Source organism: Panthera leo, chromosome D3, assembly GCF_018350215.1.
Source record: "Panthera leo isolate Ple1 chromosome D3, P.leo_Ple1_pat1.1, whole genome shotgun sequence".
In the NCBI taxonomy this organism is placed as follows: Eukaryota; Metazoa; Chordata; class Mammalia; order Carnivora; family Felidae; genus Panthera; species Panthera leo.
The window spans coordinates 57,982,321-58,003,301 of record NC_056690.1 but is presented as its reverse complement, the minus strand read 5'-3'; the positions used below and the strand labels follow the sequence as shown (position 1 = coordinate 58,003,301).

At 46.2% G+C, this 20,981-nt stretch overlaps 1 protein-coding gene across 3 annotated transcripts in view; it reads right to left on the bottom strand.

Moving 5' to 3' along the window:
- FHOD3 (formin homology 2 domain containing 3) overlaps nucleotides 1-20,981 on the bottom strand; it is a 475,942-nt gene that overhangs the window by 27,536 nt on the left and 427,425 nt on the right. For all 3 annotated transcript variants that reach the window (XM_042910026.1, XM_042910027.1, XM_042910028.1), the window contains 4 exons: nucleotides 10,917-11,099; nucleotides 9,388-9,507; nucleotides 8,538-8,699; nucleotides 3,806-3,996 (listed from right to left, as the gene is read on the bottom strand). In XM_042910026.1, coding sequence (XP_042765960.1) covers nucleotides 3,806-3,996; nucleotides 8,538-8,699; nucleotides 9,388-9,507; nucleotides 10,917-11,099 — 656 coding nt within the window. The remainder of the gene's footprint in view (nucleotides 1-3,805; nucleotides 3,997-8,537; nucleotides 8,700-9,387; nucleotides 9,508-10,916; nucleotides 11,100-20,981) is intronic.

The following is a 20,981-nucleotide window of genomic DNA, read 5'->3' as shown; positions in this document are numbered from 1 at the left end:
ATTTTCTCAGCCAGGCAATGGTTTTGAAAGCTAAGTCTTACCTAAAGAGGACTAAGTTCTTTCATCTGCCCGTTATCAAGAGGAGACCCACTGGACTAAGGGAGGGCCAGACAGGACAGGGAGGTGGAAGCACCTGCTTCTTTAGCTTCATGAATGAAGGAGCAGGGAAGGTGGGAGGCCCGATGTGCGTTCTCATCTTTCCCCAAGAAGGTCCTGGAGTGGGGAGAAGTCTGCCGAGAGGCTAAGGGGTGCCGAGGGCAAGAGGAACTTCTGTCCCACCAGGAGGCCCTGGTACGAAACAGAGGGTTCCGGGCCCAAACGGACCCCCCCCCCCCCCCCGGCAGAGAGGGAAGGGCAGCCTTGTAAGGTGAGGAAGCAATACGGTCTGGCCAGACTCACTGGCCCTCATGGATCCTGTGTGGTGGACAGTAGACCCTAGGGAACAGGGGGTACGAGCAGAGAGCCTGCGGGGTCTGAGGACACAAATGGAGCAGAGGGGAGACCTGATGAGCTGTCCTTTCAGCCCATCAGTCACACCAGGAGGTGCTGAGCAGAACTGCCCTGGCCTGTCCACATGGGAGGCTAGTGAGTTTCCAGAGGGCTCTGTCGGAGAACCTATCCCCATCTTCACCACTGGGCTCTAGAAATCACTGGGCTTCCCCAAGGTCAACTTCGGGAGGGGTAGCTCGGAGGAGTCGAACTCTTGAAGTCCAAACATTCGGGAGACTAACAGTTTAGCTGCTTATCCTTTGACTAGGTCGGCAGACTGCTACCCAGCCAGGCAGTGGGTCATTGAGGAGGTGGGCTGAATGGCGAAATAAGCAAAAGTTATTTTGTCTGTGCAGCTGAGCATCATCAGAATAGAACCGCAGCTCTGCTCCCTGCACAGGCTTGAGTTAATGCCCCAGAGACGGATGACCTTCATACTCGGGGAGCCTCAGAGCCGTGTCTGTGTCACCACTGTGTCTTTTAAAAAGGGCCCTATTAAATGAATTCCTAATTACACAGATAAAAACATAACTCTTACATACTTGCAGGTGAGGGAAAAAAATGAAGGCCTAGCTACTTCCAAGTTTCTGATCTGCAATATTTAGGCTGACCTGCAAGCGCATAAGGCACCCGTACCCACATCACCTAGGGTTCTAGGCCTTTCTGGGTCTCAGTTTCCTAAGCGTAAAGGGAACATATTAGACCACAGCAGTGTAGGCTATGCTCCTGGGAATGTTGGGAGCAAGGGAGGGAAAGAGGAAACACAGCCGCTGGGGCTCTCAGTCCCCCAGCGCCATTTCGACAAGATATTCCGGCTTTAATCAGTTCTACATATGGCCTTCCGGCTAACCACTTCATTCAAACCCAGGGTTCTATGGCTTAGATGCTTTGGCTTGGCCACTACCTGGACCTGCCCTTTAGCCCTGCCTCCCCGCACGCGCGCACACACACACACACACACACACACACACACACACACACACACACACCCCGCCTTTTTTTTTTTTTAAATGTTTATTTTTGAGAGACAGAGACAGAGTGCAAGTGGGGGAGGGGGAGAGAGAGGGAGACACAGAATCCGAAGCAGGCTCCAGGCTCCAAGCTGTCAGCACAGAGCCATGCTCTTTTACCACCCACAATAACTACGGTGGATTCCTAGCTCGTGCTGGTCATCCCACATGGGATGGCCAACAGTGAGGAGACAGGGATCTAGGTCATGCAACAGCAACCATCATTTGGGTGACCAGCTTACCAGGGAGAATAGGACAACCAGGGCAAACTATATACATTTTACACATACACACACACACACACACACACACACACACACACACACACACACACTAGCTTAAGGAATCACCAAAATGAGTTTTTACCTATCCAGGATAATATGGCTAATGTGATCAGGCATAATAGCTTTCCAAGACTTTCAGAAAATTACTCCAGTTTCATAACATTCCAAGTGGAAACTATTTGTTTATTTGAGTAGTTTTAAGTTGGAAATTGCTTGTATCACACAAAAGCAGGGAGGCCCGAAGCAGCTCACGTTCCCTGCCTCCACTTGCTCACTATGTTAAAAGCATGGTGTACTTTGATTTCACTAAGAAATTTGACCAAATCTCTGATAAGACCCTCCTCCCCAGAGGGCACTAAGAGGTCAAGGTGGAGTGCAGGGAGAGGGATTTACAACTAAATTCCAGAAGTACTGAGTAACGGATGGTCTTCAACCTGGAGGGAAGATTCTGTTCCCTATTCTTGTCTTGCCTAACATTTTTATTTTTTTAAGTTTATTTATTTTTGAGAGAGAGAGCGAGCGAGCGAGAGAGCGCTCGCACAAGTGCGCCCAAGTGATAGGGAGGGGCAGAGAGAGGGAGAAAGAGAGAATCCCAAGCAGGCTCTGCACCATCAGCACAGAGCCCCACTCGGGGCTCAAACCCATGTACCCTGTGATCATGAGCTGAGCCAAATCAAGAGTTGGATGTTTTACCAACTAAGCCACCCAGGCGCCCTCTGTCTAACATTTGAAGACTACCACCACCTTGTTTGCCCTACAACAGCCTGGACCAAGACCCAGGAGGTACAATTCCCAAAGCAGCAAATGGCACAAGCCAGGCAAGAGCTCACATGCAGGCAAGACAATTAGGTTCCTGATGTTCTGGGTGGATTCAAAGAAAAGCTAAAAGATGAAAGAGAGGAAGAGGAAAAAAAATACATATATTATAAATATATAATATATTTATATTATAAATATATATAAATATATATTATAAATAATATAAATAATAATAAAAAATAGGAAATGTACAGGGATAAATGAAAATATGGCCGATTTGCTTAAAAAGATAATAAAGTGCTCAGATAGAGGTCTGGGAGTGTGCCCAAGGGGCAGGTCTCTGGGAAAGGCCTGCAGTTGAGCTGGCTCCAAGGGGCTCTCTTAACAGAACCACAACGAGGCTTGTTTCAGAAGGTCTGTCACCAGAGCACCTGTTCCAGGGAGACCACAGCCTGTAGGTCCACAGGCTCAGTAGGCCCAGGACAGAGCATTCAGACCCTGAAGGCCCAGATGAGAAGCCCACAACCGTACTCTGTGATATCGCAAAGAGAAGAGAGTGGTGGTGCGTGGTTAGAAATGCCCTGGCCCCGGAAGTCAGAAGACCCAGGTTCTGGTCCTGGTGCTGCCTCTGCTCACAACTGAGACAGCCCTGGGCCCCGGCCAGCCTCCTTGTAGGCAGGAAAGGCCTGACACATCCCTGCACATCTTCCAGGTTCCTCTTGACTCCTGTGACCCTAAGGAAGGCTGGTGCAGAGGGTGGCACCCATTGGGGGGCCCAGGCCTCATCTAGGCGGGTGGCAGTGGAGCAGCCATTGGAGAATCAACAAGGGGAGAGTCTTAGAGGGCATGCTGCACGTTATATAGAGAAAGAGCTTTTCGAACGAGTCAGGCTGCCTTGCGACGACACGTGCTGTAAGTACACAGAACTGTTCAAGCAGCTGCAGGGATACAGGGGTCAGCTTGTCAAGGATCTTATAGATGCAGTTCCTACTCAAATGGGATGTGTGGATCACATGATCTCTAAGATTCCTTCCAACCTCAAAATTCAATGGCATCATATTCTTGGGTGTGTGTGTGTGTGTGTGTGTGTGTGTGTGTAAGAAAATTAAATACCCATGAAACAAACATGTACAAAGGTGTATTTTCTATGTAGCAAGGATTTACAGTACAATTTTTGGAACCTTAACCTTCAGATCTTGGTTTGTAGAATATTTTCAACATGCCATTTTACAGGTGTTTCCATTAGTTCCTTGATCTACTTACCTGTTAATTATTCTTCTATGGACAATCTTTAAAATTATAATTCGCTCTGCACAGTCTTTTAGGAACTCTGACATTCGTTGTTTTAAAACGGGTTTCATTTCATGTTTTGCAATTGCCTTGAGGTGATCCCATGAAGCTTTGCATCTTCTCTCCATCTGACATAAATTATCCTGAAGTTGATCAAAGTCAACCTGAAAATCAGAGAGAGAACATTACAAATGCGCTGAAACAACCAGACATCGACCTGAACCAGGAAAGTGAACTGCCTCCGGGAAGAAACAAACATCAAAACTGAATTTACATGTTCAAATACAAACATATTTATGGCCTAAAAAGTATCTACATGTGTATTTGTCATTATCTTGACATCAGATTATTTAGTGATAAAACTGTTCTCCAAAAGAACCCAATGCAAATATCATTCTTCCCCCCCCCCCCCATATTTGGAAAGAAATCTTAGGAAAGTCTTTGGGAACTGTAAATTAAAACATGATATGAAGGAAGCCTAGTACAAGATGAACTGAGCAGATGTCTCATAAAATTTTTCAGAGGACTCTTGTTCTTCAGAGATGATTTTTCACTTAGGGTTATAGGAATACACCACTCATATCATACATGGATGGTTCTAATATGGTGGGGCCGGCTAAGGGGCAGGCAGCTTCTCTTCCCAGCTGGTCTTTTGTACACTGTGTGACAAATACTATTTATCCACCCATTCATTCATTCATCCCACACCCATGGAGAAAGCGGTATATGTCAGTTCCTATACCAGGCGCTAAGAACACCAAGACAAATGTTGACTGAGACCGAGATGCTGTTCTCGAGGAGGCTTATTGTATAAACAGGTGTACAGACCAAACCCTGAGGATGTGCAGAACCCACCAGGTGTGTGTGTGTGTGTGTGTGTGTGTGTGTGTGTATGTGTTTGGGAGAGAGAGAGACATGCACACACAGCTCTTGTTGGCAGCTGGAAGCCATGTGTGCAAAGAACAGATGTGTCATAGCACCCACTATGCTCTTCAAGGAAGCGGGAACAGCTTGGCTTAACGGAGGTTGCCTCAACTCAGGCTTTCTAAAGTGATTCTTTTACTGAATTGCTAGACTAGAAATTACGTGAATTAAAGAGTCATGGAAAAAAATGCATTTGAGGGCATTTAATGGAGAGAGATACAAGACGGGGGAAACAAACGAGAAGGCTAGGAGGAGAGGCAGAAACAGATGAACCTAGGGAGGAGACCGAGGGCACAGAAGTAGATGCAGAGTGGGAGTAGGTGGGAAAAGGTGAACACAGGGCAAATCAAGGTCAGAAGGAGAAAGCAGATGCCTGGAGGTGAACCACCATTCTTAGATGATGGAGGTCAAGAGATGTGAGTGCCCAGGGCACTTGCGGGAGTAGTCCCGCTCTCCTTGAGACAATGGAAGAGATCAAGTCAAGGAAGGTCAATTCAATGAGGGGATCTTTCACCAGACAGGATAAAGCCTTGCTGAGCACAAGAGATGCACTGGGGGCCAGGCAAGACATTGCAAGTCCTGGGTTTCTTGGGTGCTGAAGAGCCAAAAACAGAAGGCAAGTTTGGGCAGACTCAGGTAAGCAGGGGATTCATGGAACTTTGAGAAAAATGATTTGCTTGAAACCAAAGGAATTCTGGATCCAGATTAGATGACAGATTCTGGGTCTTAGTAGAGCTGAGAAAAAAAAATATATCAGGTGTTCAGCTGAGAGGGGGGGAAAAAAAGCAGATATAGAAAAGGACTAAGTAGTTCAAAGAATAAGTCTAGCAAAGGATGACCTGGGACTGACAAGTAATGTCTAGGAGATTTTAAGGCAATTGTAATAGGTCTAACCATAATTCTCTGGATCTGTCCTCATTTGCATCTGGCAGGGCCCGGCTACACAATAAAATGACTTCAGTGCAGCTCAGATCTGCACTGAGCAGCCCTGTGCAGTCTGACCAGGTGACGCTTTAGCCCGTAAGGTGGGGGCAGAAGAAAGGAGCCTATTGCCGACAGGAGCCAGGTGGGAGGCTTGTGAGGAAGTGCCATTTCTGGGTTGGAGCTTAATGCAGCTTCTTTGGAGGGGGCTGGAAGGCTGCCTCATCTGGCTGGCCGCCTGCCTGGCCGAAGGCCTGCGAGGACACGCGACCTGAGCCTTCACAATTCCCTCACGACCTCCCATTCTGCTACTAGCTCCACTTTGCAGGGGAGAAACCGACGCACAGAGAGGTTAAGTAACTTGTGAAAGACCATGCAGCTGTAAGCAGTGGAATTGGGATCCGAACCCTCAATCTCTCTGGCTTTCTCTCAGAGTTTCTTCAGTCTAAGTTCTCAACCGGCATGCCTTACGCCTAGATTTGCCCCTTTAAAATTCCACCTCAGAGGGGCATCTGGGTGGCTCAGTCAGTTAAGCATCCGACCTCAGCTCAGGTCATGATCTTATGGTTCTTGAGTTCAGGCCCCGCGTTGGCCTCTGTGCTGGCAGTTCAGAGCCTGGAGCCTGCTTCAGATTCTGCGTCTGCCTCTCTTTCTGCCCCTCCTCCACTCTCTGTCTCTACAACAAATAAACATTAAAAACATTTTTTTTTTTTTTAATTCCACCTCAGTTAGAGAGCTGGACTTGTTGCCTTCTTGGAGAAGGAAGTCCTTGCCAGAAGACCTCTCCTGAGGACTGCTCCATAGGGGCCACTTGTGTCTGTAGGAAGACCCGTGAGCTGTGTTCTGAAGCAAAGTCAAACCTTAACAAGTCAGACTGGGATGCTGTGGGACGGCTCAGGGACACAGTCATCCTGCAGACGCCAGGGCAGTGTGCCCCTTGGGGGTTGTAATGCTGAGGCCTGACGTGTGGCACCACAGGACAGAGTGAATGCAACTAGGGCTGAGGTTTCTTGAGCCTTATTTTGTACCGGTCCACATAGAAGGATCCCTCAATACCTACAAAGGCTTTGGGAGTAAAGGCGGAGTAGCGGTAGACACCCTCTTGCAAGCCACAGAGAGCTGGGTCAATAGTCATCTCTAGTAATTGCCGAAGTTAATAGGTAAAATCTACCTGCACTTTTGGCTTGTGTAGCCAATCTTCAGACCAGAATAAGTTATTTAGTTTTTATTTAACTAACCACCAAGCATCTTTTGGGGAAGGCCTGATACTGAGGGGGGCGCTGGGGCAGTCACTGGGGGTCAGCCTGGTATCAGGACTCCTAGGCCAGGGCTACTTAGCTAGAAGCAGGCTCTTCCTAGGAGAAGGCCCTGGGAAAGAACAAAGGACCACCTATAAAAAGGGAACCGATTTGATCTGTGTGGGTCCCGTAACAAGACCAAGATGACCCTAGCCACGCAGCAGACTCTGTCTCAGACAGAGGTGTTCCTAACAAACTGCCTTCTGAGAAGGTGCTCGTGGTGGGTGTCAGAGCAGGGGTTGGAGGACCCCCTGTTGAGACACTCAGAGGGGCTTTTTGTCTTGGTTAGGATACTGAAGTAATATTTGTAAACACTTCAGAACAGTGCCTGGCACAGAGTAAACGCAGTAAGGCTGCCTGTGAAGTAAAGGAGTCTGTTCTTAGAAGCCTGTGGTCAGCTGTTGAGGCTGGGAGATCTCCGGCCATGCCTCCTTCTACCTCAAGGCAGGTGCACCATCAGGCCGGCCCAGGACCCCCTGCTCGCTGTACCCGGCAGCTGCCAGCCTGTGGTTCCGGAGGCAGGTGAAGGAGGGTCCCAGCCCCTGGGGCCCCACAGGCCAGTTCTGTGGGAGAAGGCAGAGAGAGGGAGTTCCGTGAAGGAGGCCTCAGCAAAGCCCCCTCCCCATGTGTCCCCTCTTCCCACCACTCTCTCTCTCCTCTTCTTACACTAGAGTCCAGTGTGTCCCAGAGCTAAAGGCTGTCTGCTTTCAGCTCCTCAGCCTGCCCAGGTTGGGTTTCTAGAAGTTTCCTCCACACTGGTCTCTGACTCCTGTTGCCCTATTCAGCTCCTCCCCATGAGTTTCCTGTTGCTCCCAAGACCCTCACATCTCCCAGTTCTGCTGTGTTTGGGGTTCCTCTGGGGCTGGTCAGCCTCAGTGATGTTCCTGCAAGTGGGGGCAGCTGGGTGCCCAGCTACTGCGACTGTCTTTGTTCTAATAAACACAAGTTCATGAAGCTCTTTAGCTCTGCACTCAATTTAAGAGTCTGCAGCCGAGAGGCCAATGCTCTATACTGTTTACAGCCCCATAAAAACGGTTCCCTCTGTGAAAGATCACAGGAATAGCTAATCTGTGTGTGTGTGTGTAGGGGGGGGGGGGGGGGGGGTGGGGCAGCAGGGGGCCAGGTGTGCCTTGTTTCCTGGCTCCACGTTTCACAGCAGGGACCCATGGAAGTCTTAGCAGGAGCCAAATTGCATCTTTTTGACATTGTTGCCTGAGCTGGGAAGTTCCGAGCAAGCTGGGAAGTTTTAAAGCTTGGGAGAATCCAGGCCTGGTGAGTAACACTGCTCAGCCGTGGATGTAGCAGTCAGGACTGGGATGGCAGGCTTGCCTCACATACCTCAGTAGGAAAGAATCTGATGGAGAACCAGAGATGGGAAAAGGATCTTAAAAGTCCATTACCAACAGCACGAGACAGGTCATATCCACAAACTCTAGAGCAAGGGTTGCAAGCAGCACTTGGACACTTTTACTTCATAGAGCCTGTGCCCCTCAGAGATGACTGGCAAAGATCCGGCATCTGAGGGAGAGACACGGCCCACTCCTCTGGGCCCACAGACATACCTTGGCTGACCTGGTGACGGCCCCGATCTCCGAGTACAGATCAGAGCTGTCTGGGAAGTTTTCCACCACCATGGTGCACACGTGGTGGAGAAGCGACTGCTTGTGCACGGTGTCCTTGACTTCTGGAACCTTCTCGAGGTAGCTTAACTCAAACGCTTTGGCCTGTTTGGTGAACATTAAATAAAAGACAAGGAGCACAAGTTTTACACAGGCTCTTCGAAAGGCACAAATGGCTGGAATCAATGTCCTGTTGGAGTAGCCTAATATTTAGTTCCTCTGTGACTGGAGCTTCTCAGGCCACATGCTCCATTATCCTTAGCTGATCACACATAGACCAGACATACTGAGCATGAAATGAACCTCTAGCCCTTTCCCAGACATGAGGTACCCCAGGCCTCTATGCCTAAATCAGAGTGCTGGGAGGCTGGGTCTCTGGCATCTGGGTATCTCAACTTTCTTTCTTTCTTTGCCCTCTACTTTGCTGCTTCCTGACCAAAGATAGGCCATTTTTTTAAAAAAGTTTGTTTTATAATGTATATAAGTACAAACATTCAAGCAATAAGTTCGGGAAAAAAATGGGGGAGGAGGACAAAAGAAACTCTCTCCGATGTCATTTTGAGAGTAGCAATTTTTTTTTTCTAAGTTTTCCTATTTGTACGGCAAGATACAGGCTCAAATAAATAGGCCCTGATAAGTTTAGGACAAAATTCCTTCTAGATTTTCCAGCAATACAAAAGTTAACTTGTTCATCTGTGCTTTGGAGGACCAGAGGTACAACCTCCCTCAGCAAATGAAAGGCAGGAACTTTGTGACAAGGGAGGTAGGAGAATAAGGAATATAAAAGACTTACATTAGTTCCATTTAGAAAGTTCCCAATGGCTAAAAGAGTAGACAGGATAAAGCCCAAGGTTTTATTGTTCTCCAGTTGGTCTATTCCTTCCTTCAGATCCAAAAGTGGTTCTGCCACTTCCTTTCAATTAAAAAAAGTTGGAAGGTGATGATAAAGAATGGACATTTTGGCTTTACTTTGTTTTTGTGTTTTTAACTTTTGTACAAAGTAACCACAGCGGAGTTCTGGGTATAAGGCAATCCCATGTTATGAGCACATGCTCTTAAGTATGGAAGTGCCAACGGGCAGCAGGGAAGTCTAGTCCCCAAAGTCTCCCCAGTGGAGACCAAATGGGTACCTGTGGCTACTTGTGCTGGGGTGACAAATGCTCCATCTTCCGCTGTTCCTGCCCATCTGCCAAGCTCAGGCAGGACCCTCAGACCACACTCCCCTCTCATTCTCTCTTTTGACGATGGTTAACTTCTAGGACCCTCTTCCTTTGCATGTTCCTTCAGCATCTTCCACAGTCTTCCTCTCACCTTTCTCCTTCTAGGCAGATGGCACCAGAAACTGTCCCTCACTGTCCTCTGACCCCTCAGGTCTCCTAACCTCCCCTCTAGGACTCTATGGCTGATCACTTCTTAGCCTGGGCTACTTTCTAGAAGCCTGCCATCCTCACTACTGCCACTGCCTTCCAAACACCCACTCTCAGACTTCCACACTGGTTTTGAGACCATGTCATGCCAAGTCGTCTCAGTCCTACGTCTCTTCATCCCTGCTTGATTCCTGAATGAATCCAAACACCACGGTCCCTCCTGAAGCCCCTACACTCACTGCCACCTATTTTGTCCTCAGCATAAGACCTTGCTGCCTCCTTTGTCAGAGGATGGAGACCACACAGCCTCTCTTCCTATGCTTTTAGTCTATCTCCTTTGGGCATTTCCTCTCAATTACGCTCATTCCAGCTCACCTTCCACCTCTTTCCTCTCTACTGGTTCCTTCTACTCAGCCTGTAAATTTCCCCAGTCCAGAGGACACCTGCTCCTTCTGCTTCCTACCCAGATGAGTCTCCCCATGCCTTCACTGTTAAGGCTCTTTCCTTCTGTTCTCCTCCAAACCTCTTGCACTGTTTCATTCTCAACTTCCTACAGAGATACTCTCTCAAAGTGACCTGATGCTGGCTAATCGCCACAGTCAATGACAGTTGAGGTGATTATTATCAGGTGGAAGGATTACAGGTCACTTTCTATATGGGCATTTCTACGTTTTCTAAATTTTCTACACTGAGTATATAGAGTCAAACATTGTTTATTTTTTTTAACCAGTCATCTGATGCCCTCAAGCAAATGTCTCAGGCTGGTGCCAGGCAGACATTGGAGAATAATGCCTCACCGGCCAGCTGCCAATCCCTTAGTGTAGACACAACCTCATAATTAACTTGCCTTTCAAACCCTCACTTAAGAATGATAGTTCACTGCCTTCACAAATGAAAAACTGACTTTCTCAACACTGGGGATGAGGACTGGCTGCCTCCCTTCCTAAATGCGTACCTTTTCTGTCGTTTCATAGTCCATTTTGAATGCCCAGAGGTGAAGCCGAGCGGAGAGCTCGCTGATGGAGGAGAGGGTGAGGAGGAACTGCTCAGCACTGCCCAGTGGCACATCGGGGTTGGCCAGCTGTGCTTCTTGGATTTTCTGCTTCTCCTCTTCGGTGGGGATCATGGTTAGGATTTTCTGGAAAGATGGAATGATATCGTATATTCTTAGCGATGGACCCTCTCCCAGCCCTTTGACATTTCCAAAATCATACTGTAATTTTCCATCAGGTAGTAAAGAGATTCTGTCATCAATGTTCATATCATTTATAAGTGGTACATCATTATAAACCAAATACTGTAGAGAAGAAGAGCCCCAGGTAGGGTCAAAATTCACATTCATTTGTTCTAAAATGATCTCTCTCTCTCTCCTTTAACCTCCTATTCCATAAGGAATTTAAACAACTTGCCTTAAATTTTCTGGGTCTTGTATATGAAGGACATTCTAGACAAGAAAGGGGGGATGGGAGGTGAGAGAATGGTGAAAGAATAAGATGGAAGGTTAGAGAACAGCTCCCTGCTCCCTAGGAAACAGGAAAATTTGTCAAGACAGTATGAGAACTCAGACTGGCTTTTGTACATGGAGCATAGTAATATTTAAACTGTATTTCACATTTTATGTAGAAATGAAAACACTTATAATACCAAACTCAAGTCTGGTTGGAGAAAAATGATGATGGTATTTGCAAAACAGCAAAACCTACTTACTAATGAAAAAAATATCTTATGCTTCTATTTGTTTCTGGTTAAAATTAACAATGGAAGGCAGAGGTGGTAAAAAGTCATCAGAAGGATGATGATTCCTATAGGTTCAAACTCCTTAGTGATTATGAGAAGTATTTTAAAAGAAGGTAAAAATTCCTGTTATGTAACATTTCACAAGCAACATTATTAAAGGTAAGGGGTCATTATTTTTCTCTCATTTCTCCTTCTCTAGCATTGTGCCACACTTTTTGGTAACTTCTATTCATTCATTAATTCTAAATGGCTTTGGTTGCTGCTCTCCAGTAGCAAGTATCTGGATAGAAGTGGATGGAGCCCTCCTTCTGGGTAAGATAGAGTAGACATACTCTACCCCATCTCACTGAATGCAAGTATACACCCTGGTCCGCATGAATGGAGCAGATATTTGAAGACTCTAAAAAGTATACAGTGGCAGGTGGACTAGGGAAGAAGATCAGAATTGGAAGTTCAACTCAACTGCAATGAGTTGACTCTTTGTCCTCTGGCATTCCCCAGCCTGAGCTCACATAGCCCCAGACCTGGAAGAGGGCATCAGGTACAGACAGAGAGAACTCCAGGGAAATCCTCTAGTGCCCAATTATGGAGTGGGAAAGGGTTTCTTAGTAGTGACACTAGTGGCAGCAGAGGCTGGCAAGACACCTAAAGCTCTGAGGGAGGAAACCTTCCTTTCCAATCAAAGAGGCTGTAGTCCCAAAGGGTGGGACTAAGGGAGTAGACAGGATAAAGACCAAGGTTTTATTGTTCTCCAGTTGGTCTGTTCCATCCTTAAGGTCCCAAAGTGGCTCTGCCACTTCCTTTCAATTAAAAAAAGAATCAAAATAAGATAATAAAGAATGTCCATTTTGGGGGGTGTCTATGTATCTCAAGTCGGTTAAGGGTCCGGTTCTTGATTTTGGCTCAGGTTATGATCTCATGGTCTATGGGATTGAGCCCTGCATCGGGCTCTGTGTTGATGGTGGGGAGCCTGCTTGCGATTCTCTCTCTCCCTCTCTCTCTACCCCTCTCCCGCTCATGTGTGTTCGTGTGCGTGCTCTCTCAACATAAATAAACTTAAAAAAAATGTACATTTTGGCTTTACATTGTTCTTTTTAATTTTTGTACAAGGTAAATAACAGGTGGAGTTCTCCTCAGTATAAGGCAGTCCCATGTGATGGGCACATGTCCCTAAGCACGTGTTGTCTTCCCTCTGCTTGACCCCACACACCGGCACAGAAAGTGTATGGCAAAGTGAGGTAACCGAGCCCCAGCTTTCAGCTGGAGAACCAGAAAGGTAAGCCCCCAGGGAACTAGAAAGTACTAGGGAGGTAAGGGAAAAATGAAGAGCCTGGCAAAGCAGGCACAAAATATGGTTTAAGAACCTCTGGGGTGATCCCTGAGCTGTTTATGTATGAATCTGACCTTAAACAACAAAGGCTGTGAAAGCTGATACTGGAATCACAGTCCAAAAAAGGCAGGTCAGAGCCTGTGGCCTGAACCCAAGCAACTGGGGAATAATTTTCTTTTTTTTCCCCCCAAACCAGAATTACCCCAATACAAAAACTAGACAAAGATACTACAATAAAACCACAGACCAACATCCCTGAATAACTTATATGCACAAATCCTTAACAAAACTATTTTTAAATATATTAATGTCAATATACTAATACATATAAACATTGCTGTATTTTATGAAGTAATATGTTAAAAACAAGAACCACAAGGCTGATTCAGTACAAAAAAAAAAAAAACACAAAAAACAATCAATGAAAGTAATCGACCAGATCAATGGTCTGAACAAGAAAATTCACATAATAACATCAATTGATGCAGAAACAGTTTTGATAAAACTCAATATACATCCCTAAAAAACACCTCTCAGCAGCCTGGCAATAGAAGGAATCTCCTCCATCTGATAAGTGACATTTGTAAAACACCTACAGCTCATATCATACTTGATGGTGACAGACTGAATACTTTCCTTCTAAGATTTAGAAAAAGTAAAGTTTTTAAGATTAAAAAAAAAAAGAGAGAAACATACAGATAAGCAAGGAAAAAGCAAAACTATTCCTACCACAGAAAGTACTTGCCTATATAGAAAATTGTGAGGAACCTACAAAAATTTATGAAACAGCGAGTTTAACTATGTTGTGTAATTTAAGGTTAATACATAAAAATTCATGTCATTTCTTTATTAACAGTAAACAATTACAAACTGAAAATTAAAAAAAATACCATTTATAATGAAAGACTTAGATATAAATCTAACAAATCACGTACAGGATCTGTATGCTAGAAAGTAAAAATGCTGATGAAAGTAATCAAAGACAATCTAATATAAATGGGGAATACCATGTTCACGGAAGGACTCAATATAGCCAAGATATTAACTTTCCCAAAACTGATCTATAACTCTAACTCAATTCCAATAAAAATACCAGCATGAATTTTTTGTCGATATAGACAAGCTGGTTCTAAAAGTTATGTGGCAAGACAGATGAGCCAAACAACAAAAACAATTTTGAAAACAGGTAAGGTCTCCCATACAGGTATAGGAATAAAACAATGTGGCGTGGACAATAGGACAAACACATGGGTCAGTGGGAAAATACAGGGAATCCAGAAAGAGAGGAAACAAATACAGCCCAGTGATTTTGACCAAGGTACAAAAGCAGCTCAATAGAGAAAAGATAGTATTTTCAACAAATGGTGCTGGAACTGGAATCCATGTGCAAAAAATGTTACATATAAATTAACTCAAAAGGTTCACAGATCTAAAAGTCAAAGGTAACACTACAAAACTTCTAAGAGGAAGCACAGAAGAGGGGTGCCTCGGTGGCTCAGTTGGTTAAGTATCTGACTTCAGCTCAGGTCATGATCTCATTGTTCATGAGTTTGAGCCCTTCGTCGGGCTCTGTGCTGATGGCTCAGAACCTGGAGCCTGCTTTGGATTCTTTGGAGTCTCCTTCTCTCTCTGTCCCTCCCCGCTTGCACTCTGTCTCTCTTTCTCTCAAAAATAAACATCAAAAATTTTTTTCTTTAAAAGAGGAAACATAGAATAACATGTTTGCAACCCACGTTAGGCCACAAACTCTTAGACACAACACCAAAAGAGACTAGGGTTGAGAAACTGAACTTTACCCAAATTGAAACTTTTTTATCTGTGAAAGACACTGAAAATAAAGACAAATTATAGTTCCTCAAAAGGTTATGATTTATCATATTACCCAGCGATTCCATTTGGAGGTATTTACCCTAGAAAAATGAAAACTGAAGTTCACATAAAAACCTGTACGTGACTATCTGTAGCAGTCTTATTCACACTTGCCGAAAACCTGACCAGGCTACATAATCCTTCAACAGACGCACAGACAAACCGTGGCACATCCCTGCAATGCTACGGTGCTCAGCAATAAAAAGGGACCAGCTATAGATACACATCACAACTTGGATGAATCTCAAAAGTGCCCATCATGCTGAGTGAAAGAAGTCAGTCTTACAAGGCTATACTGCATGGTTCCAAAAAGAATTTTTTGTCTTTCTCAAAAAGACAAAACCATAGTCATGGCAAGAGATCAGTGGTTTCCAGGGGGCTACAGGTAGGTGAAGGGCTTGACTAGAAAGAGCTACCATAAGACCTTTTCTGGGACATAGGACTGTTGTGAATCCTGACTGCCATGGTCACTGCTCATGAATTTATAGATTTTACAACTCACAGAACTAACTGGACACCAAAACAGGTCAGTTTTCCTCTATAGTAACACACACACAAAAATTAAAAATAAAATTAAAAACTGGACAAGACAGCACAATCCACAAACACGCAGATGTGCGCACAATGTATCTGAGTGCGGTGGCTGGCATCCTGGGTCTGATGAGAGAGTCCTCAGGATGGTCATCTCTGGAGTTTCTTAGAAGGTAGAGAGGCCAAACCACACTCAGCTGTGTCTTCTGTGCATTAGTCGCAGCGAGGATGCAGAAGGGGAGCCTAGAAGCCTCCTCTTCCAATATTCCCTTCATCGTGGCCCCGACACAGACTGAGTGGGTGGAACGTAGGCATCAGGGCACTTATTCAGCAACAATGCTCTTTGCTCCCACCTGTCCACACAGATGGTTTAAAAAAAAAATAACCCAAACAATGCAGGCAGATGTCACCACTTTAAAAACATTCAGGATCTGAATTTAACCAGCCTTCAAAACAAAAACTAAAATTTGTGTTCTCATTTTCTTACTGCTTAAGTTGTTTAAAGCATGCACAAGAACTCCAGAACAAAAAATTGCCAACACTTTTCCTCCTTCCTCAGAAGGCATTTTCCGGCAATGATTTTAGTTGCTTCTTTCCTTTGGGAAAGTAATCAAACACTCTTACTTTTGTTTTGTACTTCTCTGACTAATTTAAACCATTTGCTCACCGCTGCAGATTTATGAGGTTGCCAGCTGCCGGTTTATTTCACTTTATTTTTTACACATCCCTGGCAATAAAAATAGCCATAAGACAGTGGAAAGGCAGGTCAAACCCACCTTCTAGGAGCTGATGGCTTTCTTCCATGAGCAGATGCTAAGGGGATGAGCACAAAGAGGTACCTTTAATTTGCTCTTCTACCATGTGGGTGAATTTATTGATGATTTTACGGTCACCGTTTGGTTTCACAGGGAAAAAGACATCAAACAAAACTACTACGTAATAATCCCAGCGTTTGTTTTCTTTTTTTGCTTTCTCCCAGACAGTATCCTGCCAGCACTGCTTGAAGTATACTTGCTTTGCTATCTGAAAACCAGATTTCAGAGAAAAATGGAGAAGTCTCATTTTTTTTATGAACCCAAATGCTTTGGTGTTTGGCCATCTCATTCACCTGCAGATAAGTCTATAACAAGGAATTATTTTGCCCTGTGAGTTTTGAACAGAACCCTGGCCCCAGCTGTGGATGAGAATCCAGCCCAGGGATTTTGGTGACAATCACGGAAAGGTGGAGCACTTCGAGCTGAGGCTGGTTTGTGCACAACTTGCATAATCTCCTGAGACCATGGCTTTCTATTCATGTCCTTATTCTTATGCAGGGATTTTTTTCCCCCCTTTACTTCTCAAGGCATCTTGATTGTATTTTCTTTCATTCTTAGGACTACTCAGTGAAGCATGTGGGGCAGAAAATATTGCATCAACTCTGCAGAGGAAGTGAGGTGCCTGAGGCTACGTTGGATCAACCAAGGCAGAGCTGGAGGACCACCAAGGGGCTGCTCCTACTTTTCCAGCACTGTCTCCGCAATTCAGGGCTTTTCAACCAAAAATGCAAAACCACCAGGGTTTGGGTGGCTCAGGTGCCCAGCTGCAGGGATATTCTGGTTCCCTGGCACTGCTGATCCACCATGGCTCCCGGGCTCAGGTTTGTCTGTGTGTCTGGCACGCACTTGGACAGGGACTGAACAGCATGAACTGTCTGAAAAGGTGCTATCATTCTGTATATGCAGCCAAAGGGACTGTTTCTTTTTTCTTTTTGTTTAATATTTATTTGTTTTTGAGAGACAGGGAGAAAGCATGAGTGGGGGAGGGGCAGAGAGAGAGGGAGAGAGAGAATCCCAAGCAGGCTCTGTTCTACCAGTGCAGAGCCCAATGTGGGGCTCAATCTCCCGAAGTCCAAGATACTTGTCCTGAGCAGAAATCAAGAGTCGGATGCTCAACTGACTGAGGCACCCAGGCGCCCCAGGGACTTTCTGTTTCTAGGATGCTGGTGGGCCTGGCAGCCAAAACAAGTCACGTTAAGTATCACTTGGGACCATTCAGTCATGCTACCCTCTGTAGGCACAGACCGTATAAAAATTAGAAAACCACAAGAAAAAAGGAAACCCCTTCATACTTCCATTTGTGATAACCTGATGACATTTTACTTGGAAAAATATCATTAATACTACTTAGAGATGGCCCCCAAAATGTGTTCTCAAGTTTAATACTCTTACGAAAAATTACTTCCTTAATGAAGTTAGTCAACCGTTCCCTCAGGTTTTCGTGGCATAGCCGGATACATATCACTGGGTTGCTAAGCAAAGCCACAGGATGTAATTTAATACATCCTAATCACATTTGGTACCCAGAGGTTTCAAATGGCCCTATTAAGCCATGGTGCCAGGCTATCGTGCCTGTGTCCAAGAAGCAGACAGTTTGTTTGGCAAAATGCCCTTTGGGCGCAAGCTCGAAATCTTATTAGTAAAGATCTGTAAATACACAATAGCCATCGCTTCTCAGTCCTGACTTAGCTCCTAAACAACAAGCCCAGAAAGTAAGCTCTGGCTAATGGTCCAGGGCATGGATCTAGAGTATCTAGGCCTCTCAGGTCCTGGAGATCAGTGGCCAGAGATGGCAGGTGACAGATGAGTGCGTCTGGTTTCCACTGGAATCTCCTCGGCATGGCTGATAAGAAGTGAAAAATAGGCACGGGCAGCCTTCAGATGAGACATTCTCCATTAGGGTGAGGTTTGCCTCCAGGGGATGTCTGACAAAGTCTGGAGACATTTTTGGTTGTCGCTGGGGTGGTATCACTGGGTGGGTGGAGGCCAGGGATGCTGCTACCCGTCCTACAAGGGAGGGGATGCCCCCACAATAAAGAACCGCCCCAGCCAGAATGTCAGTAGTGACAGGGCTGAGAAATGCCGTTTAGATAAAAACTGGTAAAAAAAAAAAAAAAAAAAAAAAAAAAAAAAAAAAAAAAAAAAAAAAAAAAAAAAAATGCGCAAGTCCATTTGCTGTTGTGACTCAGGATGCATGTAATGAGCTTGCATAGCACACTGAACTCCCAGGCAGGGTCAGCAGTGATTTCTACGGCTGTGCCCTCCCACAGAAAACCATTCCACACATCAGCCACTTCTGGGGCCACGCCACAGGTGGCGCTGTCGGGGGGACTGTGCTCCTCCGGGGGGCTCCTCATGACCTTTCAGATTCCTTCTTGTTCTTCCTGTCGCACGAGTCCCGGCACAGAATACACTCCATCCCCAAGGCTCAGGGTCTACACTTCAGACTCAGACTTCGTACTGGCTTGTGGAAGCCAGGCACAGACTGGTACTGGGACTCTCTCCTCATCTTGAAGGTGGGGAACAAAATAGCCGTACCTCCTGAGAATCTGTGTAGAGCACCCGGCTTGTGCCCGGGCCCACAGGAAGAAAGCTACGGAAGTCAGGTTTAGCGCTGTGGTGGTGTTCCTGTATGCACCATCAGCACTACTGCTGTCATCATTATTCCTGCCCGGATCGAAAAGATATTCAACGGGGCGCCTGGGCGGCTCGTTGGTTAAGCGTCTGACTTTGGCCTGGGTCCTGATCTTACAGCTGGGGAGTTCGAGCCCTACGTTGGGCTCCACACTGACAACGCACAGCCTGCTTTGGATCCTCTGTCCCCCTCTCTTTCTCTCTCTCTCAAAAATAAATACACATTTAAAAAAAAAAAAAAACAGGTACTCATCTGGAAAACAGGAAAAAAAAAAGTGATTTGAGTTATTCTAAAATCTCAGTAACTTATTGTATCTGAAACTTTCCCTACCCAAGGAGAGCTACATTTCAGGAAAGAAAAAGGCAAAACTCAAAGGAATCAATCTCTCCTGATGGACTTTCAAGTTCTCATGACAAGAAGGGGAAATATTTTTAAAAGGGGAAGCTGTCATTTTTTCCTTCAATCAGCCTGGCTCTGGCTGCATTTGAAGCCTCTCTTTGTATGAATCTGAAGCTTTTGCAATCGCCGAAAGACACTGTTAAGTAAATAGGACGGCTGGAATGTGTGCGAGGGCCCACCATGCAGTTTGTTCTAGATGAAAGACACGTTGTACTTGGTTCATCCAGGCTGGCAGCCCCCATCTGCCTGGGGGCCAGCCAATGCCCTTCTCCTCCCTTACTTCTCCGGGAGCCCCAGAGAGGGGCAGCCTCACACTGAGGCCTGGCCTGCCTCCTTCTCACCGTCCAGTAGCTGCCTCAGTGTCCCTCTCTGTGTTTGCCTGCTGTCACCTGCTCTCTCTCCTTTATACCCCTGCCTCAGTGGGCCACATGCCCTCACTCCGTGGCTGCGAACCTGGATACATTCACCTGCTCTGCTTCCTTGCCTGACTCCAGGGCTCCTGGCTCCACTTTCTCTCCAGCCAGAAGGCAAATGCAGACCCCACCTGAGATCCGGCTCCTGGAACACAGCACGTGTCTGTTTCTCAGAGTAGAGCTGCTTAGGCCTTGTACTGGTTTCCTAGAGTTGCCATCAAAATACTATAAACTGGGTGGCTCAAAACAACAGAATTCTCTCGGTCTGAGAGAGACTACAAATCTGACATCAAGGTGTCAGCAGGGCAATGTTCTCTCTGAAGGCCCTGGGGGCGGGGGGCGGGGTGCAGAATTCTTCCTCATCCCTTCCTAGTTTCTGGTAGTTGCAGGTGGCCCTTAGTGTCATCCCTTGGCTTGTAAACATCACTCCGATCTCTGCCTCAGTCATCACACAGCAGTCTGTTCTGTGTGTGTCCTTGTGTGTTCTCGGTCTTCACAGAATGGCATTCCCCTCTCTGTGTCTCTGTCTAAACTTCCCTCTTCTTATAAGGACATCAGTCACTGGAGTAGGGCCCACCCTAATTGAATATGACTGTATCTCAATTACGTCTGCCAAGACCCTACTTCCAAATAAGGTCACATTCTGAGTTTGTGGGTGGATGTAGATTTTGAAGGGATACTACTAACCCAATATAAGCCTCTAGGAGCACAGTTTTTCCTGAGGGGCCTCGTCTTTCCAAAGTACAGAAGCACACCTGGTCTTCTGGGTTCAGACCCACTTGGCCCCAAGGGCTCCACTGCTCCTTCCCACACTTGGGGCCATGGGTGAGCCTGGCAGCTTGGCCCGGGCCCTTCCTCACTGTCAGGGGCTCACCCTCCGTCTTCAGCCAGCCTTCACTGGTCCTGTCCACTCTCCAGTGCCTCAGATAAGGCTGTGCACCCATGAACCTCAACTATGGGAAGGCTTTAAAGGGATCCAGGGCTCCTTGCCACTAGGAGGATGGTGAGAGTGTCACCTAACACCACAACGCAACATCCTCACATCCCCACGGTGACCCAGTCAGGGGGCCCCAGGCTCTGCCGCCCATCTGGCGGAACCTGCGTGCCGGGTCCCTCGCTCCCCTCACGTGTTCTCCACGATTAGAATAGGAGTTTTAACTTGCTGCGAAGTCATAGCAGCCCATGGTGGAGGCAGAACGGAGCCTGGCTGAAGAGCACTGAGCCCAGCAGATCACACAGTCACAGCAAGCGACCCGTCTCCCTCCACTGCTGCCATTCAGATCAACACCTG